The following is a 26405-nucleotide window of genomic DNA, read 5'->3' on the forward strand; positions in this document are numbered from 1 at the left end:
AAAGGTGAGTTATGTTGTGACCTAACTAGCTTTATTATCCATATCTAGAACCTTTGCTCAACAATAAAGCTTAAGGAAAAAAACAGAAAATGTTATATAGCAAAGTTGATCAAAATTTTTATTTTCAGATAACTTTCTTGATATGTCACATCATTCAGAAACAGCACGATATCTACACCTTTTATAACAATATCAAGTTTGCATTATCTTAATATGTGTAAAGTCATGATCCAGAAGAAAACATCTTTAATGTTTTTTTAAATTTTTTATTATATAGGCAGAATAAAAATATATTTATAACTACTTTTGTTCCAAAATAAATTCAAAACTAAAACATATAAGTATATTAATATATTTTATAAATAGACTAAAAATTATAGTTGAAACAAAATAATTCAATGAAAGACATCCAGTTAACATCTTATTCCCAAAGTACTACAGCTGACTGTGTTTTCAACTTATACTATATTCAATTATTATAACTTTTAAATAACTTTTAAAAGGTTTTGGCCTCATTTATTCATTCCAGAATAATTTCTCAACATCAGACATGTACCTTAACTGCTACAAGCTATTTCTCAACCAATAAATGATACTATTCAGGTACAAGAAGTTTTGTCAAGATTTCTATATTAAATTATATTAGTGCTTCTGAAAATTTTATGATCTACTTGTTTCAAAAAGTACTTCTTAGCCTATGTTAATAAGAACAAATTTTTAAGGTTTAATTGTTAATGTACAAATCCCACTCTCAAAATTTCACAACCAAATATTTTGCATCATTATTGTATACCACCTGCCACCACCTACAGAAGAAAAACAAAGGTTGTGCATGCTATAAAAACACCAAGTTTTTGCAGCAATGGAATTTTATCCATCTTTCTAAAAACTATTACAAATTTTAAAAAGATTAAATAATTTCTACAGTTCTGAATAATAACACCAAAGAGAGTATAAGTACTTTTCTAACTCAGGTCTAAGTTAATATGCAAATACTAAAGCATACTAGTTAGTCTTCCAGTTTAACCACAAACATGTCAGGTTTATTTGATGTTCTGTTGAATTTGGAAAAGAGTTGGTAACAGCTTCAAGTTTTTAGGAAAAAGCCCATATTTATAGGTAGTCTCAAATTAACTGAACTACACAGCTGTAATTGAAAAAGGCTGGACTTAATGAAAAGTTCACAAAAGAACTAGGGATTGGCCCAAGTCTACCTAATCCATGGAAATGGCCTGTGTGACCTCTAAGGCCCCTTCAGCTCTCACATTCTATAATTCTGATTCTATGGCATGCTTAGTAATTGAAGATAGACCCCCATCCATTCACTGAGCAGAAGAAACCCTTCAATGTTCTGATTGGGATCCATGTATTCTCATGCTAGGTTAAATGACAAGAGCACGTTGAAATAAGAATCAGAACAGAAGGACTTACCATCTTTTGTGAACCACATTCTTATCCACAATGCCCAGCAACAAGGCTTAGAGCGCTAAACATTTTTATGCAATAATGACAATGCAGTTCACCAAACAAGGCCAAGCTCACTCGTTTCCAGGAAACTGAAAAGGGAAAGAATGTAGAAAGAAATAGTAGAGACTTCAAATGATGAAAAAAATGAATAAAGTTCAAACTGAGAGTCAAAAAGAGACACAATAAAGACCTAAAAAAGTGTGGTCAGTGTAGTTAGAATGCATGGAACCGTGGAGAGCTTTTCCTAACAACACCAACAAAACATCTCTGAGAACATTTTATCACTAAAGGAGTCAATGAGATGAAAACAGATTGATGGTTCTTTCTTGGAAAATGCAAGACTAAAATTGAATTCTTTTCAATTGTGAAAGCTAGAATTATTACACAACTTCATTAAAGGCCCTTTTTAAAATCTAATTTGAGAAGTTGAAGATGTTCTTTAATTTTTTTTAATTCCCTTAGTCTTATTATCATAATGTAACATTCAATATTTCAGAAAAATTAGACCAAACATGAATTATTGTTACTATTTAACTTAGTCAATAAGTGCATCATTAGACTAAAGGGTTAAAATGTATATCAATAAAAATAATTAAGCAATAAAATTGCCTCAATTATGACTACCCTATCCTTAGAAATAAAGGCAATTTAACAGAAAGTAGATAATAAGGCTATTAAGACATCCTATTTCCCTTCAGATTGCTACCAGTATACATTAAATAATTATAGCTGATACTTCAAATCTATCTATAATTTTTATTTTTGTTTTATATTACCCATTTCCAACTAAAAGTTACTGACAAATCCATATACTGTTGTCTTTATTATTCTACCATAGCATTAAATGGGTTACAATTGTATAAATTGCTTGGGCATTCTATTTGAGAGCACTTAAATTGTTTCTTATTGAGAGCACTTAAATTGTTACTTTGTTTGGTTTGGTTTTCCTTGGGTATTATTTCTTTAGAAATATTCCAAAAAGTGTAATTATTTGGGTCAAAAATATAAATAATGGCATAGCTATAACAATTAAGCAATTGCTTTCCATGGGGAAAATAACCTGTTTGTTTGTTTGTTTGTTTGTTTGTTTGTTTGTTTTAACAGAAAGGAGGGAGAAAAAGAGGGAGAGAAACATCAATGTGTGATTGCCTCTCATGCATCCCCTATTGGGGACCTGGCCCACAACCCAGACATGTACCCTGACTGGGAATCGAACCTACAAGCCTTTGGTTTGTAGACTGGCACTCAATCCACTGAGCCACACCAGCCAGAACTAAAACAACCAATTTTAAAAGCTACCAACAACGTTCAAATATTGCTGTCCCCACCTCCACACCACTCTCACTAACATATAATTATATCTCATTTATCATTATTGATAAATGTATACAGTGCCTAAAGGTTGTCTGCATATTGTAATCACTGGTGAAGCTGAACATTATTCATTGTGATGACTCACTCTAGTTTTCTAAATGCATAAAGGCCACTTTATTGACAGATAACAGAGTGATCTTTTGTATGCATCAATGCTTTCCATTGTAATTTTGCTTACAAATGCAACACATGTATTGTGAAAGGTTGGAATATAGAGGAAAAAGTGTGAGAAATTTCAAAATCACCCATAATCCAACTTACTTTTCCCTTTAAATAGTGTATGTTATAAAAAGTAAATTTCCTTTTTTCACTCTCCATCCATCCTATCCTCACTAAAAGCAATCACCATTAAGCATTTGATAAATATTGCTCCAGAAATTTTCTATGATTTTCTTTAAATGGAATCATACTAATCATAGTCTTATGCAACCGGCTCTTTTCCCTTAATAATGTATCGCAGGCATCTTTCCAAGACATACAGACCTACTTCATTCTTTTCACAGCAGTGCAGTATTCTAACATGTGGATACATAATAAGTTATGAAAGCAGGTCAAGGAAGTGCAAAGGGGTCCCACTGATACCTGAGGTATACACATTACAGTTGTTTCTCTTTCTTTCATTTTGGTTATGGTCTCATACGTACCGCCGATTACTGCCTCCTTGGTCTTGCACTGCAATTACTGAGCCTACCCTCTCCTCTCCCTCAACTTATGGCCCATTTCCTCCATTTCTGGTGTACTGCCAAGGGCTGTCAGAGGACACTCCACGCCGAGACTGGCTCCATTTCAGTTATGGTTTCTGGCCTCAGCTGGGCTGTCCTCATTGTTCACCACTGCTTTTTTTCCCCTCATCTGCAGAGTCTATTCCAGCCCTTTCCCCCACTTCAAGACCCCATCTCCACTCTGCCTTCTCATTCTGACCATGTGGCTGGATCTCTAATTTACAGAGTAAACAGAGAACATGCAAACTGACCTCTGTCACTTTGTCTCCATCTCTACCTCTGTTTTTCTAGGCCCATCTTCCACCCTGAGTCAGAAAAAAGGCATCTCGATTTTTCTCCAAGGCTTACCACTGCAATTTCATCCTCCATACTACTTTCTCCGCCCCCCTTATCATAGAAACAAGCCTATCTAAATGCCATATTAGTAATGTTAACAATAATAGCAAGGTTAATAAACATTTATATAGCACTTAAAATGTGTCAGACCCTTTTCAAAGTACTTCACATGTGTTAAGTGATTTAATCTGCAAAACAGCCTATGAGGTGAGTATTAATTATAACTATCCCCATTCTACAGATGAAGGAACTGAACCACAGAGAGATCAGGAGACCTGACCGAGGTCACAGAGCTAGTAAGCACAGAGTTGAGATTCAAACCCAAGCAGTCTGGCTTCAGCACCTGGATCTTAAACTTAACCTCTTTATCCCATTTATAGAAGCTTATATACAGGACTATAATCTAGGGTAGCAATATTGTATAAAGCAGAGTGGGCTCAGAAGACTGAACGGGCAGAGAAGCCATTAGAGCACCCCAAACAACAGAAAGCAACTTCCTGGGCTAGATGGGAAACTCAAGGGTTAGAGGTATCAGAGCCCACCGTATGGCAAGTGACTGAGAGGTTATCTGTGGGGTTTGTTTTATGTTGTCTATTCTATGAGTATGCCCATTTCTATTTTCTTCTGATTCCACCCTCTCAAATTATCTCCATGTAAGTAGTTACCCTGACAGAGGAACTCTTCCCCGTGAATAAACTAGGCGAGAGGTGAGTGGCCAGGCACAAAGCCCCCCCTCACATGAAAGCCTCCCACAGCAGCTCCACATACCTGCCCTATGCAAACTGCCTCCTGTGCCGGGGAAACTGACCTAAACCATTCAAACATCCTTTTGATACTTAACCCCTGTCTACAGCTATGCAGAAAGTGTCACTCCGGTCTAATGGGAAAACCGTACCCAGGGTAGACTATTTCCACTGAGATAATGCCAACTTCCTTAATATTTGTCTGAAACCTATCTCTTTACGGCCTCTCAATCACCATATTTTTTCCTGCACTATAAAAAAATAAAAAGTAATACTTCAAAAGGATTACTTAAAGTAACAGGGCTTTAAATCTCTTTGGGAAATGATTATGTGTGATTTTTTTCTACCACATCATCCCACTCCTTCTTCCCCAAAAAACACATACACTTTTCTTCGCGTGTCAAAAGACAGTCAGTCCTTCATATGACCCGTTGTTAAATCTCATCCTCATACTTGTCACTCTACTGTGCAAACATGATCCACTATGTCTACCTCCCCCTTAATGTGTAGATAGCAGCTCCATGACATTGCTGACTCACACTGAGCAAATTCTAAAGATTTGCTTCCAGCAGCCTGGCTCATCCTGCTACTTATGCAGCTGATATGAAGGACTTCCCACAGGGCCCCTGCATGCCCACTGAATTTCACGCTCCATTTGTGAGCCCCAACTTTACTTCATTGTGCCTACCTCCCCAGCTCTACTCACTAGACTCACTGATAACGACAATGCCACCACCACCACCTTCAGCTAAATCAAATCCCACTTCCTCAACCAATCTTAACCAACACGAATGTGCATCTGGAGCCTCAGGCCACTACCTGAAACACAGAATTAAGTCACTTTTTCAGCCTTTACTGACAAATCATGCCTGGGACCAATGTGACTCCAAGAGTAACCCCACCCCCTTAGCTCACTCTTTCCTTCTCCCATCTCTAAAACTAAACATGGATTTGATCCTTTTTTAAGTATATTCTATTGATTATGCTATTACAGTTGTCCCATTTTTTTCTCCCCTTTACCACCCTCCACCCTGCACAACCACTTCCTCCAGCATTCCCCCTCTCTTAGTTCACATCCATGGGCCTAACATGTAAGTTCTTTGGCTTCTCCATTTCCTATACTATTCTTAACCTCCCCCTGTCTATTTTGTGCCTACCAAATATGCTTCTTGTTCCCTGTACCTTTTTCTTCCCCCCCTCCCCCTCCCTGCTGATAACCCTCTATGTGATCTCTATTTCTGTTCCTGTTCTAGTTGTTTGCTTAATTTGTTTTTGTTTTTGTTTTTAGGTTCAGTTACTGATAGCTATGGATTTGTTGTCAATTTACTGTTCATAGTTTTTAATCTTCTTTTTTCTTAGGTAAGTCTAACATTTTATAAAATGAGAGCTTGGTGATGATGAACTCCTTTAATTAGACCTTATCTGAGAAGCACTTTATCTGCCTTTCCATTCTAAATGACAGCTTTGCTAGAGAGAGTAATCTTGGATGTAGGTCCTTATTTTACATCACTTTGAATACTTCTTTCCAACCCCTTCTTGCCTGTAAGGTTTCTTTTGAGAAATCAGCTGATAGCCTTATCCTTCGTAGGTAACTGTCTCTTTTTCTCTTGCTTACTTTAAGATTCTTTCCTTACTTTAATCTTGGGCAATGTAATTATAAGGTACCCTGGTGTGTTCCTCTTCGGATCAACTTCTTTGGGACTCTCTGAGCTTCCTGGACTCACATGTCTATTTCCTTCCCCAGACTGGAGAAGTTTTCCTTCATTATTTATTCAAGTAAGTTTTCAATTTCTTGCTTTTTCCTCTTCTCCTTCTGGCAACCCTATGATTCAGATGTTGGAATGTTTAAAGTTGTCCCACAAGTTCCTAAGCTTCTCTCCATTTTTTTGAATTCTTGTTTCCTCATTCTGTTCCAGTTGAATGTTTATTTCTTCCTTTTGTTCCAAATTGTTGATTTGAGTCCAGATTTCCTTCCCTTCGCTGTTGGTTCCCTGTATATTTTCCTTCATTTCATTTTGTATAGACTTCAATTCTTCCTTTATTTTGCAGCCATATTTAATCATTTCTGCGAGCATCCTGATTACTACTGTTTTTGAACTCTGCATGCATCTGATAGGTTGGTTATCTCCTTGTTGCTTCATTATTTTTCTGGAGTTTTGATCTGTTCTTTCATTTGGGCCATATTTCTTTGTCTCGATACACCAATTACACTGTAAGGAGCAGTGGCTTAGGTATTCATCAGAGCGGGGCAACCCATTTCACTGCGCTGTACTGTGGCACAGTGTCCATGGGGAGGGGTCAGAAAGGGGATATTGCCACTTGCTAGGCCTTCAGCCCTCACCCTGCTTTCAATCACTTCCCTCATTTCCCACAAGCAGACTGTGCCCTTTCAGATGCTCCCCTGGTGCTGATTCCTGGATGGGTGGGTTTGTGTGTGTTCTAGGATCCCATGGGCCCCCCCAGTGGACCATCCTATGAGACTGAAAGTTTCTCCTACTGCTACAACCCCCACAGGTTTTTACGGCCAGAGGTTTTGAGGCTTTAGTTTTCCATGGTGGAACCCTGGGTTGCACAGCCTGTCTCACTCCCCAGTTGTTCTTCCCAGCTTACCTGCACATGCATGTGGAATCACCCCGTCCACCAACCACTGCCTTGCCGTGAATCTTCTCCACCCTGGCTTCCCATCTCCTCCCTTCCTACCAGTCTGGATGAATGTTTCTTCTTTAACACCTTGGATGTCAGACTTCCATACAGTTTGATTTTCTGGCAGTTCTGGTTGTTTTTTGTTTTTAAATTGATTGTTATCCTTCTTTTGGTTGTGCAAGGAAGTGAAGCATATCTACCTACACCTCCATCTTGGCCAAAAGTCTGGATTTGATCCTTAAATCACCAACTCAATGGCCAAAGATTACTTCTTTTACCCAAATTAGTGATTTAAAATAATGTTCTATTGCAATACAGGGAATAAGACAACACTACAAAATTAGCCATTTCCAGAAGCTATCATTCAGAAAACATAGTCTCTTGTCTATAGATAGCAGGATAACTTTATATTTTTATATTTATATTTATATATAAAAAGACAATCTCATATTCTCAAAAAAAGTGTTACTAAATTTCAAAAAGTAACTTTCAAAATAATATTAAGCCAATTAACACTAAATATTTAGAAAGTACACAAACTGAGTTTTAAATACTATAAATAATAACTCTTGCCAAAAATAAGTATCCCAAGAATCACAGGAATAAGGACAAGGTAGTCTAACCCTACCCTGACTTCAAAGTAATAAATCACATCTCTAGGAGACTCAGTGAGCTACTCGAAATAACGCAGCAGGGTGCTGACAACACTGAAACAAGGATTCAGGTCTCCAGATTTCCAATCCATAAAGCACTTAAAAGCTCGTGAAGTACATGGGCTTTGCAGAGTTTGAAACAAACAGTCTCTTCCCTCAAAAGTACACACTGTATACAACATAATAACTGTGAAACACTAAGCAACCGAAACAAAACAGTATAAATCAATCCTCATATTCCTTTATCAACCAGTTACCAATTTCTCAAAGTGTTAACTATAAAATACAAAACTGTGAAATTATCATTTATATGAGTAGTTCCAAACATTTTCCCATAAATATTACTGGTCATAAAAGACTTATCATACTTTAATTATCAAAAAACAACATTATTCGTGAAAAGTAAATCAGTACCAGAAAGGCAGTAGAAGCACAGTTGTTAAAAGCTCGCCTTCTGAACCCAGCTTACACTTATTACTACATAACTTTGAGGAAGCGACTCGCCTCTCTGTGCCTCTACTTCCTCATCTATGAAATTAACACAGCAGTGTTTACATCTTAGGATGGTTGTGAGGATTAGATAAGACATTAACTTATAAAGTACTTGAAACAGTGCCTAGCACATAGTAGGCACACAATAATTGTACTTCTCTACTTATATGTTTTTCTTTTCCACTCCATTAACAACCAACTCTTGATATTTATCATGTCTCTTTAAATCTAGTACCTGCATAAGGTACTAGAATAAAATATAAGATTTCCTAAAGGACCCAGGTTTTAAGTCAAAAATTAAATAATGACAGAGACATGGCAGAAAAGAAAAGTTACATTTTGAAGGCATATGATAAATAATCAGAAATCAGGAAAACTGATTTATAGAGAACGGCAGGCACAAGGTGAGAAGTACCAACATTTTTCAAAACCAGTGAAACCACAACCATTCTATTTGTCACACTGAGTTTGAAATGCTCCATTGCCACCACAACTATTGGCCGAAGGCCCCTTTACACTTCCTAACCATTCCTACTTCTACTTCTTCCCCATGTATACAGATTCCAGGAGAAAAAAAAAAATCCCTCCAAAAATAAAAATAGAGGTCTCCCTGAAATATAATCCCCATTAAATTTCCCTTAAATTTTTAAAAAAGAATTATAAAGAAAAGCACAGTGCATTTATTCCCTTTAGATCTGTTGCCTGACTGATTAGGTAGACCTGGATATATATCCTTGAGGCTCCAGGTCAGTGCTGCTGTCTACGGTAAGAGCAGTTCAGAAGGGTGTGTTTGTGAAGGGTGAAGAATCTCAGTCAGGATCGGTGCACACTCTTGGAGAGCTCTGAGGAGATCAGAATTTAACCCAAATCACTTACCTGCTGTCTCTCGCATGGAGCAGCATTTAAAATTGAATAATGAGAGAAGACAGTGACGAGGTTAGAAGTGGCTAGACAGGAGGTGGCAATGCTGAGAGAAGGGTGACACAAGTCGGGACAAAACAGATTTTACGAGTCCTAAGAAACTAGGGTAAGATATGGCAACAAATCAGACAGGCTGGTTAAAACTTAATGAGGCTTGAAGACCACCCAAGATAATAGGATTTAGTCAGAGGCAGAAAGTAGGTACTGCTGGTAACTATAATAAGACCAGCCCTGGGAGAGAGGATGTAGGTAGATTCACAAGTTCAGCATTGTCATGTTTAATTTTAGGTAAAAGCCAAGTATCCAGTTGGAAACATTTTATGGGTAGCTGGAAAAATCATATTATAGAGCATTTTTAGTAGGTTCAGGATATTAATCAGTTCACAACTTAGTTGACTTAAGAGCTTTCTCTATCAGCAATGATATGTCTTTAAATGGCAAGTATTTAAAACATAAAATAGGCTTGAGAATGATTAATAAAATTAATGAGTAATATCTTATGAATTATGAACAAAAAGTGAGAATATTTAAGTGGTAAGTTCAATAATAAAGATAATTTATATGAAGAGCAACTACCAAATTTTTCCACATTTTTTCCAAAATATCCCCCCAAAAAGGACATTTATGTCACTGAAAGACAGAATATTATGCTTATGGATTGTTATCTGACTTCAGATGGCATTTCACAAATTTATCATGTCACATTAATTAAGTATAATACTCTGTTGGGAACTGCCCTGCCTTGTGTCAGAAACAATAATACCCCATGGCTAAGGCTGAGTGAGACTTTGGGACCATAAGCCACTAAGGAGACAAAGCTTATCTCCCTGGCAAGAGTGCCACCTCTGCCCTCTTTAACTTCACCCTGCTTAGCACCAGGCAGATAGATGACTGGTTAGGCAATGGCAGGTAAGATTCCTCAAGGGAGGGATGACCTAAGACAGGCACGGTCACAAAGGGGACCTCAGGAAAAGACTTGGAGGGCTATAAAAAAGGGAGTAATGGACCCTCACCCCTCAGCTTTGACACTGCCTGAGTCCTCATTATATCTTCGAGAAGTCTCCTAATCTCTTGGCTACCTTACTTCCCTGCCTGACTTAAGCATGAAACAATGACAGAGGGCAGTGCAGCCCTGTGCTGGAAAGAGCAGGTTCCGGGGGCAATCAGGCCTAAGAAAGAATACACAAAATCCTGTGAAACCTGCTTTGCTAAGAATGCCCTCAATTTAACGATAAGGATTCAAGCTGGAAATGAGTTTGTTTCCCAACGTTTTATAGCCCTTTAGCTAACTGATCCTGCCTTAGAATAAGCCCTCATAGTTCTTTGTATGTTATCTATTGTTTGAATCTTACTGCCTGACAATGACTGACAATGACTGAATACTTTACCTGTATTTCTGTGTAAAATGAACCCAATTAAAGCCCATTCCAAAAAAGGCTCCTGGCACTTCTCCTTTGAGAGATCAGCCACCTTTCCTCCCCAAGCAGATCATGTCTTGGTAGACTTATTCTCATCTGTGGCAGACAGGGGGCTCTGAGGGTGCAGCACGCCTACCCGCCCGCCCCCACTACAATATTCCTTTAAGTTCTATAAACTATATTATAGCTTTCATTCAAATTCTAACTAGAAAATTTCCATGTTGGTTCTCTTAACAGATTTAACACTTAAAAACAGCCATAAAACAAACAAAGGAAACTGGAACCCTTTAAACACAATCATTGCTCACAATTTCAAGTTAAAAAAGAATTACCACATTTTCCTTGATCTTTCTCAGCTTTGCATCTATCTCTTTTAGCCGATTTTGCTGATCCCGTTGTTCTTTGGTGTTCCGAAGTGCCTCATCCCCTGGAGTTATTTCCGTATTTGCATCATCATCATTAAGGTCGGGTTCCTAATTTAAAGAAAAAAAATCATGCACAGGCTGAAAATGTACCATCACACACCACTCTACAGTAAGTGAGCCTTGAAGGTTGGCTTTACTTGTCAAACAATATCTCTTCCCTTAAAATGGTACTTGCAATTCTCTAAGCTCTCCCTACTTGAGAAGGGAAAGGTGCACCTATACATAAAGCAAGGAGGGAAATAATTTCAATCACATGGAAAGCATAAAGTTAGAGCAAAAAGAGCAATGGCAAGAAGCAGTGACCTGAGCTCTGGCCCCTGGACTGTACTGATCAGCATGGAATCTTAGGCAAATCACAGTTTCTCTAAACTTCAAGTTTGCCATATATAAATAATAAGAAACAACCCTGCCCATCCATGTCACGAGAAGCCAGTATTTAATAACCTAAAAGCTTCATCAGTATTTTTAAATTTTGCAAAGATGCCACTAATAGACAAGCCACAGACTGAAAGAAAAATATTGTAACACATAAGACTGACAAAGGACTTGAACCTGGTATATATAAGGAATCCACACAATTTAATAATAAGACAAACCAGTTCTAAAACTTGAACAGATACTTTGTAAAAGATGATACGTAAATGACAAATAAGTACAGTCATATATCAGCACTCATCAGCTTCAGAACTCATCAAACCCTGTACTCAACGCATTTTGATGAGAAAAAAATGTTTTGGGGCTTGCCGGGACTCATTGCACATGGTAGAACTTGTGTGATGCTGCCCCACAAGAAAAAGTGCTTCATGGTTTTCTCATCGTTCGGCACTCATCACGAGTTCCAGAAAGAATTAACAAGTATGGAGGTACCACTGTACATGAAAAAAGTCTTTGAAGATGGTGACATAGGCAGACACAGCTTACCACTTTGCACAGCCACATCAAAATTACAACTAAAATATAGAACAACCATCACTCGGGAATGTCAGAAATCAAGTTGAATGGAAGTCTAACGACTACAGAATTCATCCACCGGTAAAAGGAGTGAGGACACGAAACAGGCTGGTCCTATACCCACATGGATGAAAATTCAGGAGGGATATCTTGGGAGCAAGGAGTCCCAGACGCACGCCAGTCCCCCAGCCCAGGATTCCAGTGCCAGGAAGATAAGTCCCCAATGACCTCTGGCTGAGAAAACCAGCAGAGATTGAGTTGGTAAAGGAGAATGCTGGAACCCTGAGCAGTTCCTCTTGGGAACCCACACACAGACTCACCTACACAGACTCACTCCCTCTGAGCTCCAGCAACAGGGAATACAGTGAGAGACTGAAGTGCCTGGCACTGGGGCAAGCAGAGCCCTTAGTCCCCTTGCTGAGCCTTTCACCACAAAGCCAATAGGTTGATATGATATCTGAGACTCAGTCAACCTGGCTAACTCATATCAACTCACGTCAACTCTGTGACCTGAGCTGGAGATCCCCAGAGACTCTGCCCCACCCAATTTACAGGCCCACACAGCAGCTTTTCCATCAGAATGGTTCATCTTGGCTCCTAAATCCTATCAAACAAACAAGAGCTGCCTTCAGTGAGCTCTAGCAGCAGCCAGATTAGAGTCACAGTTTGGCTCCACCTGGAAATCTCTAAACCCAGCACAAGTAGCAGCCATTTCAGATCGCTTCACAGCTCAGGCAGGGTGGCCCAAGGCAAAACACAAGTGAGGGCTGACTTTGGGCTGCACCACTTAGGAAACTCCAGTGGCCAGCATACCCACTGGACAGCTACAGACCATGTCGGAGCACCACCACCCTGGCCCTGCACAGCTGATCCTCCATGGAGGGCAGAGGTTGGTGGTCAGTGGTCACAGCCAGTCCTTGCAGCTGACGGGCCTGGGTAAATCCCTCCCAATGACCTGCCAACAGCACCCAATGCTCAACTACAAGAGGAGGCTGTATTCAGCCCACACGAAAGGTGCACCTCAAGTAGCCAGCTTGGGTGATAGGGAGGCTGTGCCACTGGGCCTTATAGGACACCTACTACATTAGGCCATGATCCCAAGACAGGGAATCAAAGCAGATCTACCTAATACATAGAAACAAACTGCCAAAATGAAGAGACAAAAAAAATGTCCCAAATGAAAGAACAGATCAAAACTCCAGAAAAAGAGCTATAAAAATGGAGATAAGCAATCTATCAAATACAGAGTTCAAAACACTGATTATAAGGATGCTCAAGGAACTTAGTGAGGACCTCAGCTGCAAAAAAAGACCCAGTCAGAAATGAAGGATATAGTAATTGAAATAAAGAACAATTTACAGAAAAACAACAGTAGAGTAGATGAAACCAAGAATCAAATCAATGATTTGGAACATAAGGAAACAAGACAAACAACCATGTAGAACGAGAAGAAAAAAGAATCCAAAAGTTGAAGATAGTGTAAATAGCCTCTGGAACAACTTTAAGAAGGTGAATATTCACCTCATAGGGGTGGCAGAAGGAGAAGAGAAAGAACAAGAAATTGGAAATATCTTTGGAAAAAAATAGTGATGAAAAACTTCCCTAATTTGGTGAAGGAAATAGACATGCAAGTCCAGGAAGCACAGATAGACCCAATTATGATGAATGCAAAGAGGCCCACTCCAAGACTCATCATTATTAAAAAGCTGAAGATTAATGAGAGAGAAAGACTCTTAAAAGCAAGTGAAAAGAAGTTAGTTACCGGAAGGTTGCCAGAGGGGATGGGGTGACAGGAATGGGTGAAGAGGTGAGGGGATTAAGAAGTACAAATAGGTAGTTACAGAATAGCCATGGGGATGTAAAGTACAGTATAGGAGATGGAGTAGCCAAAGAACTTACACGCATTCCCTGCAGGCATGAACGATGGTGGGAGGACTGCCTGAAAGAGTGGGGGGCACTGGGTGGAGGGGGCAAAGGGAGAAGAATCAGGGCAACTGTAATAGCATAATCAATAAAGAGCAATTTAAAAAATAAAAAAAAATTTACAGTCTTCAACATCATAAAAGCATCAGGAAAATGCACATTAAAATCACAATAGGATAATACTACACAGCCACTAGAACCCAGATGAAAACGTTTAACACCAATGTTAGAGAGGTATGAAACAAGTAGACCTCTCATATGTTGTTGGAAAGTGCACAATGGTAAAATCACTTTGGAAAACTGGTAGTTTCTTTAAAAGTTACACATCTATCTATTCTATGATCCAGCGATTCCATTCCTGTGAATCTATCCAAGAGAAAGGGGAAATGTATCACTCATTTTGTACGTGAATATTCATAGCAGCTGTATACATATCCCAAACGTCCATCAACATGAGGATGATAAACTGTGAGAGGCACCTGATGCAAGCTGGGACAGTCAGACTGTCTGCTTGACCTCTGTCTCGTGATTCTGTTTAGTCAATGTGGGGGAGACGTATTAAGAGTATCCAGGGCAGAGAAAGAATGCTTGGGGTGTTTTCCCCTTCCCCTATCTGCTTTGGCATTATGGTTTTGCAGTGATGCATTCCTGAGGTGCCCGTCAGGAAGGTTTTGTTATATTTAGCTGCATATTTACACTCAAAGACAACAGAGACCACACTGGAGTGAGTCTATTCAGATGGACTTAGGACAGGAAATACAGCAAGGCAATGTTGGGTATCCCCCTTGCACGAAAGTTTTTGCCGCAGTCCATGTCATCACCATAAAGGCACAAGGAAGCTACCCTGGCTTAAAAGCTTTATATTCAACAGAAGCATCATCTCTTGAAATGACTTTATAGGAACAGCATCCAAGGTCCCAGAAAGGGACATGCCCAGCTACAAGAATCACTGCACTTAGGGAAGCTCAAAGTATGGCTTCCCCATCAGGTCTTTAGAGTTCTCCCAATATGGGGGGTCACTTTGAGCATAAGTGAAGTTGCCTCCTAACATTGTTGACATTCTCATTTTCATCAGTTGCCAGGGAAACAATTAGATTAATGACACTCAAACTCTTATGCTGAAGGGGGAAGAATTGGTTAATCCTTTGCCTACATCTTTTATGATGACAACTTTGAATGGCTTATTTTTCAACTGTGGTTCTAGATCTCCCTAAACCCCAATAGTCTTTCTTCCTCCTACCCATTGTTGCTAGTCTATGGGTGTACCAACACCCCTTACTGGCTCCTTTGAATCTGTAAATAGTTCCTTCATTTAATTATCTTCAAAATCAAAGCTGACTGTTTTTCTGTTTCTTACCAAGAACTCTAACTGCTATACTATGTTTGTTTGTATGTATATATGTATGTATGTATGTATGTGTTCCTGTGTGCATTTGCAGAGAAATAGATTGGAAAGAAATTTAACTTCATACTAAAAATTGTATTTTATATCTTGTTTTTCTTAGGTGTTTTTGTATTTCCTGAGTTTTCTACAATAAGCATTAATTTCATAAGCAGAAAAAGTTATTTTTTATTTTTAAGAAAACAAAATAAATTTCTACCAAGGCTATTTTTGTTCTTCTCTGACAATGTGACTCTCTGTACTCAAAAGGTGTTGGTCTAAAAGTTAGCTTTTAGCCCCGGTTCTACTCTGTACTTTTGAGCAAGTCACTTTCTCTTTCTGGGTCTAAATTTCTTCTCATAACATTTCTTCAAACTCTAATAGCTTATGTGTCTATAATTCTCTACAGTCAGACCTAAGGATACATAATATCTTCCCTCAGTCATGGTCTCTGATAGCATAACTGTATTTAAAGGACAGCCTTTGATGAAAGCAGAGGCTAAGAAGCAAGAAAAAATAGTCATTGATTCTGGCAGAAATTGCCCAGTGGCATACTCAAGAAGCTCTGTGGAACCGGGAGAGATTCTATTGACACATCCATGTCCCAACCAGTACTGTCTGTTTTCATGATCATAGAGAAACACCTTGATCTCCTATGATGAGAAATATTTGAGCAGACTCTCTGACAGTCCATGTCTTTTCTGCGTTTCTGAGTCAGATAGGAATGCTTCTATTCATTAAAAAGTAAAATTCAGTTCAGACAAAGCTTTTGTGATAAGCACAGAATATCTAAGGAGCTACAGAAAGAGAACTCTCCCTGAGGTCAACAGGTATTTGTTGATTTGACTTATTGATTGCCAAGTGATTCTAAGTTCACCCTTAGAAAAATATCTAAGCTGTTGACCAAGCCAAGAGGGGTCTTTGAAGTTAAGTAAACTTTTTTCCAAAAGCAAAATACAGAGGAAATTATTCACATCTTCATAAGTTATCTGACATGCAAATAAGGCATGATGAGTTAAGGGCCAGAAAAATATAAAGCTGCCTAAATAAAGCCAGCTTTCCTGTGTTTTCAAACTAATGCTATGCTTTCCCATAGGCTACTGCTATTACCTGTCATCAGATGGACCATTTGCCTGGCAGCACTAAAAGTAGGGGAAAATCTTTCATCCAGATTTGTTTCATCATTTTGGAATGTTGCCATGAAATGAAAGAAACCTTGACTACATGGCAGGCTAACATTAAAAAAATGAAACATAAATATAAAATTCCAAGTAATCTGTAAAATATAGGTGAATTCCTCAGATTTAAGTGGTAATGTTTGATAGGTTAACATTAGGGGCAAGAACCTCTGAAGTATCTGCTTGTTTATTCCTCAATCCAAATTCCTATGCTCTTAATATTGGCATACTTCTATAGTTTTTGGAAGTAAACAGATGGCTGATAAGATTTCTATGCCTGTGACTAGCATACCTAAAAAATTCCTAGATTCCTGCCTTCAAGCACTGTATTAAGTGATTTGAAGCCATCTGGACTACATGGCTGTTATTGGACCCCTGAAAATCCCTGGATTCAAAAGTAAAACATTTTGCAGGATTGCATGTTAAACAATGGTTTATATTTCCTCAGTTTTAGCTACTGTTGAAAGAGGAAGAGGCAAAAAACAGTTTGTTGTTATTAGCAATAGTAAGCTCTTGATAACAAAAGAGATAAACGTAACTAACTTTCCTCAATCAAGTGTTTGTTGATGCTTTGTTGCTCTTACCAAATTGTGTACAACTGGATCAATATTTTAAAAACAAGAAAATAAATCAAATTAAGGAGGACCTTTGTACTCAGTTAAACTACTTAGTTTAAAACAAAGAAGTAAGTCTTGTCCATGAGAACCATTTCTGAAGACACTGTCCCAACCAGAAAAAACAATCTTCCATGAACTGGAATTCTAGATGCAATAAGACTGATTTCATGGAAGATAAAAAAAACTACACTTCTTTACAAGAGCCAAACTGAAAAAACTCTATTGTTAAATCCAGTTGTTAAGAATTTAAGAAACTGAATGCTTACACAACTCCTATATCTTAGCTCTTTCTGGAGAAAGCTAGACTCTAATGCAGCTACAAGTAAGAAATACAGTACTAAATTATGGAACATCACTCAATTTTATGGTGGAATTTATAATACATGGAAAGAACTCAATGACTTGTTAGAGAGTTAGGAGATAAATACAGGAAAGTGTGCACAGTTAAGCCACATATATTTAACAAAACGCTTCAATTTGATCTCTTTTGCTAAGCTGAAATGAAAATAAAAGGCAGATGTAAAACTGCAGCCACATGATACTATTCACATTTTAGCAATAGCGGTAATATGCCATTCGTTCTTCTGAATGTGACCACATACTTTGTTTATACTAAGGAAAGCAGATACACAAAAGCCAAATGCTGCTTTTAGAACACCGCCATAAAGTTAAGAGCCAGGCCAAGGCACCCATCTATATGAGAACATTATAATCAGAAAGCTCATAAGGAAAAGAAAGTTTCCTGTCTTCCCATTTCATAACAATTAACACTTTCTTAATCTGTGAGTCACATTTCTGGAGTCCCTCACATCATTATGACTCAGGTACGTTTATCATCCTAAGCTTGGCATCTTCATAGTTGCCATAGTCCGGTTGCTCAGAAAGTCTGCATGCTTCCACTCGTTTGGGAAACTGGTTTTGGTCCAAAGTTTTTTAAATTTCCCAAGGAATCTTGTAAACATCATACCTTCAAGTAACTTTTTATTTCTCTGTGCTCCCCCAACCTATAGTTTCTCAGTTCCCACAACGTGGTACCTTTGTTTCATCACATGATCACTCCACCCTCTCCTCCAGTAACCCACAAGCTGTTCTAGGGTCTAAATACTAATCTGAATACTTAACATCAGCCAGCACAGCATCTCCCATGAAATAAGCTGGCATTCAAAGATGTGTCGATGGCCTGTGCAGGGGCTGGACAAGCAACATAAATGCACACAGTAGGATGCGTGGCCTGCACTACAATATGAAGTGGTGGCCGCTAGAGCAAACTAGAGAATTTGCGCTAGATATAACGCAGCAGTTGCTACTCAGCTCAGTCCTGTAGTGGCCAAGCAAGGACTCAGGGCTAATGTGGCCAGGTTTCCTAATTTTTCAGAAAAAAAATAGAAATTTGGATTTTTATATGCAGTCATCCGATTTTTAAATGTTGGCTAGAAAAAAAAGACTGTAAACCCTATGCAGGCTAAAGAAAACCCACCTGTGAGCCAAATGTGCCATGCAGACCGCCACTATTCCACCTCCTACTGTACAGTGACAGCCTTCTCCTGGACCTCTGACCCTTCTGTCTCACCACAAGTTCCTCTCACTCCCCTTGACCCTCACTTAGAGAAACAGACTTTCTTGATACTCCTTCTGGATGTGTTCTCTCTCTCCCTTCCTCCCTCTCTCTCTCTCTCTCTCTCCTGAACCACCACAATACTTCGCTTATAGCCTTCTATTGTGTGAATCTATGTTATCTATGTATAATCGATGCCTCCCATAAGGAAATAAATTCCTTAAAAATCATAATAAGTTAGTTATTATTATTATTATTATTATTATTATTATATCCTTGGTTGAATTCTGTGTCAGACACTGCGAAGCACTTTACATACATTAACTCGTCTGCCCTTTTAAAGAACAGTGTTGTTATTATCACTGTGAGGAAACGGGAGTGTGGAGGGTTTCTAATTAATTCCCAAGTCCTCAGAACTAGTAAGAGCCGGAACTTGAAGGCTTTTAATCCTACAGTTCTGTATTTGCCTAACTTATCTTTAAGTGCCCTATAATTCCTTGCACACAGTGAGCACTTGATTAATATTTGTTAATTGCTGAAAAAGAGAAATTTATATTTTACTTAAAAGACATTCTTTCTGAAGAAGCATGGAGAAAAATTACTGATGAGTTAATGGTTTCCAGAAGGGTTAAGAAATAAAAATAATGTGACTATTTCACTATGAATATTTGTGGTTCAGCAATAGATTGGAGCCCATTCATCAACTGAATAGATATGCTGGGTTTATCCAAGGTACTTTTCAGTGTATTTATTCAAAAAGAATTCCAATCCAAAAATAATATCCATAAAATAATTTTCCAAGTTAGCATTTCTGGCTTGAAAATTCAATGTGCAATGCTGGTTTTAGTTAGAAATGAGAAAATGCCAAGAGGAAATTGAACAAAAGCTCAAAAGATAGTTTTTCTTTTGCATGCAAGAACCATGAATTCTTTCTCTTCAGCAACTAGGATGTCACGTTTGTGTTTCTGCATCTAGTGGGAGTCCCAAAATGCAGACTTTCCTTTTCCCTCAAAAAATATGTTGTTCCACATAAAAATACATAACCTCAGTAGGTAACAGATAAGCAATGCACTGGTTTCCCTTCCATTATTTTTAAATGTTTTCTCAGAACCAGAAATGTGAGCTATAAAAATACGATTTAGATGATGACGACAAAGTCTGGCCATAGCCGTGCTTTATTTTAAGTCCTAATGGCTAAACAAATCTCTAAATTCTCCATTTCTCTTTCAAGAATAACACCTGACAGCCGTGAAAAAGACATTTTCCATCTTTAGAACCATTATGCAGCTTTCAGCTCTCAGCTATCCTTGATACCTACCCACAATAACAAAAAAATCAGTAGTAACATGAAAAGAACAAAGAATATCCCAAAACAATTTTATTGCCCCATCTTGGCCTCCTCCTTTTGAGAAATGGTACCAGTAACATAAACAAACTACCAACGTAAGCAGTGTCAATGTCCAGGGGTACCTTTGGGTGGAGACCAAGATTCCAATTCTCTGTTTTCCAAGAGCTCTGATCCCAGTCCCGAAATTGGCGGTTTCCACTGCCACCAAAACTGCTGTGTAAAGGGCTCAGAAGCCACTGTGCCCTTAGACATAGAACCTGAGGAAGCTAAGCTGGCTCCATAAAGGGTTGCCAGTGACCACTGTTTTTAGGATATTTCAACACTGCTCTCTTCCCTGAGGTTACCCAAAGCCAAATCCCTAACCTCCAATTGAGAGCTTGGAGCAAAGATTCCCTAGAAAGCAGAATTACTGCCTATAGACTATTGATATTTAAATCTTTTTAAATAACATCACATGCATCTAAGATTGTACAGCAAATGATTCGATAAGGTGTTTACGAAACTGGTAGAAGGTTAGTAAAATAACAAAGACCAGCCACTTTCTCTTCAGGTGAAAATTACCACTCGACCCCAAACTAGATCCCATGCAGCACTGAAATATAGCAAAAAAAAAAAAAGAATTTTACTTTTCCAAAGTAAAATTATTCTTCTGTTTTTCTACCCCTTTTGCTCACTTTGAAAAAGAGTATTAGAACAACAATATGGGAAACACATTCATTTCAAAACCCTCATAGGACAGTCATCACCTAGTGAGCTTCACTGCTTCCGCCTAGAGATGTTAAATTAAAGGAGCTAGAAGAATGTGTAGGAATAAGGGACAAATGGCCAAGGGGCTACCATTGCTCACACCTGTAACTAGAGGAATAAACAGAAATACAGCTCCAAAAGGACTAATTAGTGCTATCACAATTTTCTTCCCTCTCCTCTCTCCTGGTCATGATTAAGAATTAACTTAAATCATAAAGAAATTATAATATTAAAATAATATTTCCTCAGTGACTCCATCCCAGTATATTACCAAATGAAATAAAAATAACTAGAGAGTAGAAGTCACCACGGAAAATACACTTATGGAAATTACTATCACATCTAATTTCCAGTCAAGATGGTGGCATAATTAAGCACAGTTTGCCTCCCTGCACAACCACATCAAAATTACAACTAAATTATAGAACAACCATCACTCAGAACCATCAGAAATCAAGTTCAGTGGAAGTGTGACAACTAAAGAACTAAAGAGACCACATATGTCTAGACTGGTAGAAGGGGCAGATATGTGGAAAAGGCTGGTCCCACATCCCAAATTTTCATGTGGCAAATTCAGGAGGGATATCTCAGGAGTGTGAAGTCCCAACCCCACATCAGGTTCTCCAATGCTAGGAACACAAGTCCCCACAACTTCTGGCTGCAATAACCAGTGGGGATTGAATCAGTGAAAGAAACTTCTGGAGTCCCAAGCAGTTCCCCATAAAGAACCCACACAAGGACTTACTCGGACTCACTCCCTCTGAGCTCCAGCACCAGGACAGCAGTGTAAAAGGCACCAGGGGCACACAGGGAGGAACTGAAGTGTCTGGCATCAAGGCAGGAGCTGGGGACAGCTTTCTCTCAGAGAACAGCAGTCAGAGGCCTTGTCCCTTTTCTGAGCCTTCCCCCCAACAGAGCCACAGCACTGGCAAGGTGGGTGCCACATCTGAGACTCCATCAACCTGGCTAACACTGTTTGCCCTTGGAGATCCCCTGAGACTCTGTCCCACCCAATTTATGGGCCCACTCAAACTGTTAACTGTGACTTTTCTACATGAATGGCTGGTCTTGGCCCCTACTTCACAACTTCCTAAATCCTATCAAACAAGCAACAGCTGGCCTCAGTAAACCTCCAGCCCCTGTACCTCTTCCTAAGGGGTCCCAGGCATGACTCTAGCAGTGGCCAGCCTAGATTCACAGTTTGGCTTCACCTGGAAATCTCCAAGCCCAGCACAAGTAGCAGCCATCTCAGAGTGCTTTACAGCTCAGGCAGAATAGCCCAGGGCAAAACACAAGTTGGGGCTGACCTTTGCCTGTACCACCCAGGACACCCCGGGGCCAAATCTCCAGTGGACAACTACAGGCCACATTGGAGCACTACCACCCTTGCCCCTGCACAGCTGATCCTCCATGGAGGGCGGAAGTTGGTGGTCAGTGGCCACAGCCAGTCCTTCTGCTCACTGGCCTGAGTAAATCCCTCCCATTGATCTGCCAACAGCAACCAAGGCTCAACTGCAAGAGGAGACAGTGTGCTCAGCCCATAAGAACAGCATACCTCAAGTACCCTTGGGTGATGGGGGAGGCTGTGCACTGGACCCTACAGGATATCCACTACATTAGGCCACACTACCAAGACACAGGGTCATAGCAGCTCTACCTAATACATAACAACAAACACTGGGAGGCTGCCAAAATGAAGAGACAAAAAAACATGGCCCAAATGAAAGAAGAGATCAAAACTCCAGAAAAAGAGGTAAACTAAATGGAGATAATCGATCCAGAGGTAAACTAAATGGAGATAATCGATCCATCAGAAGCACAGTTCAAAACACTGGTTATAAGGATGCTCGAGGAACTAGTGAGGACCTCAGCAACATAAAAAAGATCCAGTCAGAAACAAGAATACAATAATTGAAATAAAGAACAATTCATAGGAAAACAACAGTAGAGTGGATGAAGCCAAGAATCAAATCAATGATTTGAAACACAAGGAAGCAAAAACAACCATCCAGAACAACAAGATAAAAAAAGAATTAAAAAAATGAGGATAAATGAGAGAAAGAAGGGGAAGGGTGTAGTGAAGGAATGATAATGACCCATGGACACAGACAAAAGGGTGATTGTGGGAGTGGGTGAGGGCAGGGGAGAGCAATGGGGGGAAATTGGGACAACTGTAATAGAACAACAATTAAAAAAGAAAATGTCTTTCATAAAGAAAATGAGGATAGTGTAAGCAGCCCCTGGTACAACTTCAAGCATTCCAACATTCACATCATAGGGGTGCCAGAAAGAGAAGAGAAAGAGCAAGAAATCAGAAATTTATTTGAAAAAATAATGAAAGAAAACTTCCCTAATTTGGCAAAGGAAATAGACAAGCAAGTCCAGGAAACACAGAGTCCCAAACAAGTGCAAAGAGCCGCACTCCAAGACACATGATACTAAAATGCCAAAGGTTAAAGATAAAAAGAGAATCTTAAAAGCAGCAAGAGAAAAGAAATTAGTTATCTCCAGGGGAGTTCTCATCAGACTGTCAACTGATTTCTCAAAAGAAACTTTGCAGGCTAGAAGGGACTGGCAAAAAATATTCAAAGTCATGAAAAGTAGGGACCTAAAGCCAAGATTGCTCTACCCAGCAAAGATATCATTTAAAATTGAAGGGCAGATATAAAGAGCTTCCCAGACAAGAAAAAAACTACAGTTGTTCATCATCACCAAACCATTATTACATGAAATATTAAAGAGTCTTATTTAAGAAAAAGGAGATCAAAATTATGAATAAAATGGCAATAAATTCTTACCTATCAACAATTGAATCTAAAAAACAAACTAAGCAAATAAAAACAGAAACAGAATCATGAATACAGAGAGGGTTTTGTTGGTTGCCAGATGGGAGGAGGGTGTGGGGAAATGGGTGAAGAGGTGAGGGGATTAAGAAGTACAGATAGGTAGTTACGGAATAGCCATGGGGATGTAAAGTACAGCATAGGAAATGGAGTAGCCAAAGAACTTATATGCATGACCCATGGGCATGAACAAGGTATGGGAATCACCTGAGTGAGTGGTGGGTGCTGGGTGGGGGGAGAAATGGGGGCAAATTAAGTTAACTATAATAGCATAATCAATAAAATATAATTTATAAAAATTACTATCACTGCAGGTGTAGTCAGTGAATGAAAAGCAATTGTGAAGAAACCTCTTGGGTTAACAAGCAGACTGGCAAATGTGAACTAGCTTTAGCACACATAAACCTGAATCGTCCATGCACCCTTGAGTTTAATATACCTGATCATTCTGATTTCCAAGTCTTGGAGAAAAGCTGGACATTGTCAGGGAGGCTGCAGAGAGTTCTTGGAGCTTTACGTCGATTTCAGCGAGCTGCTGGTGCTGGGTGGCTTCGAGCGTGTAGCCTTCGCCCGGGACCAGCCAGCCAGACGCATCACCCTGGGAGGAAAAAGACAAGGCACCACACCATCCCTATGCTGCCTTTTCCCCAAACGTACCTTTCAGACTGCTACACCAATGCTCAGGACTTCCCAAAAACAAATTTTAAAAAGAAAAGAAAAGAAAGGCACAGCATTAACACTGGCATAGAAAAGAAAAAATTTAAATAGTTTATGGTTTCATTATCTGCCCATTCTTTGTAAAGTATCTTCATAAATTATGCTTAGTGGGGGTTTTGCCCTGTGGAAAAAATCTCTTAGCCTTACAGTCTGGTTCTCATTATATTCTCATTTCTCCACTTTGAAAAAGTGGTTGTGATGTGTTGAACAGGGAGAAATCTTGTTTACCCTATAATGAATGTGGCATTTTCAAAATTTGTTCCTAAAAAGTAACATAGGATCTATAAACTCAGTTGTCTGGATTTTACAAGCTTAACTGGTTACCTAACTCATTCAACTAACATTATAGTTTCCTAACAGGTTAAGACTCATTCATAACATTCATTCGAAAATCTCATACTAGAGTTCTGGCCAAGATGGAGGCACAGGTAGAAGCCCTTTGCTTCCTTGCATGACCAAAAGGAGGGTAACAACCAATCTAAAATCAGTAAACAACCAGAAGAGCCAGAAAATCAAACTGCATGGAACTCTGACAACCAAGGAACTAAAGGAAAAAAACAATCAGAACAAGCAGACCAGTAAGGCGTCACCACACGGGCCAGCCAGTGCAGTTTGGCTATTTCGATATTGGCATGGCACACAGACTTGGTTCTCCAAACCTCCCACTGCGTCTGCGAACTACTCAAGTCTCCCAGTAAATTCATCTTCTGGTTTTATAACCCAAGTCTATCTCTGTTTCTGGCAACCCAGAACACTAATACAGTTTTTGCCAAGTTATTTATAATAAAGAGCATAGGCAAAAAGCCTAAATGTCTAAAAATAAGGATAGAATGAGTAGATTTTAGTATATCTATACAAGACTATGAGATAGTAATAAACATTTTAAATATACTTATAAGTTGGCATATGAAAGTCATACACAGTCATTTTAAAAATAATATTATCTAGTTACAAATAAGAAACACTGGTTAATTTTTCCTAAATAAGAGAGATATAAATACTGTAAGACTTAAATGAGGATAAAGAATCACCAAAAAAGTAAAATTATAAAATTACAATGCCTAAATATTAGTTAATAAATTTTAAATTCTTGTCTAAATGAAATTCTTTTTTAATGACACTGAAGATAAAAAAAATCTCAGATAAAATCTCAGATAAAAAAACAGAAACAAATGTTTCATTCACGATGCAGTTACAGAAGAAAATTATATGTAACATGCAATAGATGTTATCATGGTTTTCTGTCTAGCACCTTCTAGACACTTGCCTCCCAAGGACAGAACCTAGAAAATGTTCTTCCCCTACAGCTAGGGTTTGGGCTAGCAACTAAGAGTCCACAACCAGACACACCCATTCAGTACTGATTTAGCTGTAATTTGAGATCTGATGTAAACCCATTTTGTTGGGTGGGTGGCAATAGAGGCATCTGGCTTTATGGAGTGCCATTAGCTATAAGCGTGAGTTCCCACCACAGAAGAAAATTTCTTAAAAATTCTAAGTATCCCACAGAGATTCAAGAGAATATTACATCCACACAATTAAACATGCTGCTATAGAGAACAACCAGAGGGCAAGAGTTCTGGGGAATACAAATAAAATGATCATCTTAGTCATGCTCTCTCAGTCACATAGCATGTATCAGAGATGAGGCAGTGGGTACCATAAAGAAAAGGGCACACAGAAGTTTGAGGGAATACAGCACATGTAAGGGATGGCAAGAAATCTAGTTCAGTTTGAGAATCCAGCAGGTAGGCCCCTCCTAACGTGTTCCTACCCCCACCCTGCCAACTTCACAGACCCACCTCTGGGTCTCTGCTCAGACACGTGCCAGCCTCTGTCTGACTCGATAGGGCCTCAGTATCGGACGGCTCTCTCCCACGCTGGAGAGTAAGACAGAGCCCTGTCTCTCCGCAGAGGACGTGAAGGAAGAAACTCTCAGCAAATAGTTTTC

The 26405-nt window shown here is 39.0% G+C and overlaps 1 protein-coding gene across 4 annotated transcripts in view; it reads right to left on the minus strand.

The window, feature by feature from the left end:
• FSIP1 (fibrous sheath interacting protein 1) overlaps positions 1-26405 on the minus strand; it is a 201080-nt gene that overhangs the window by 117759 nt on the left and 56916 nt on the right. For all 4 annotated transcript variants that reach the window (XM_053665288.1, XM_053665283.1, XM_053665284.1 and 1 more), the window contains 2 exons: positions 24177-24335; positions 11102-11242 (listed from right to left, as the gene is read on the minus strand). In XM_053665288.1, the coding sequence (XP_053521263.1) occupies positions 11102-11242; positions 24177-24335 (300 nt within the window). The remainder of the gene's footprint in view (positions 1-11101; positions 11243-24176; positions 24336-26405) is intronic.

This window comes from Artibeus jamaicensis, unplaced genomic scaffold (genome assembly GCF_021234435.1).
Source record: "Artibeus jamaicensis isolate MK-2021 breed Jamaican fruit bat unplaced genomic scaffold, CSHL_Jam_final contig_1132, whole genome shotgun sequence".
In the NCBI taxonomy this organism is placed as follows: domain Eukaryota; kingdom Metazoa; phylum Chordata; class Mammalia; order Chiroptera; family Phyllostomidae; genus Artibeus; species Artibeus jamaicensis.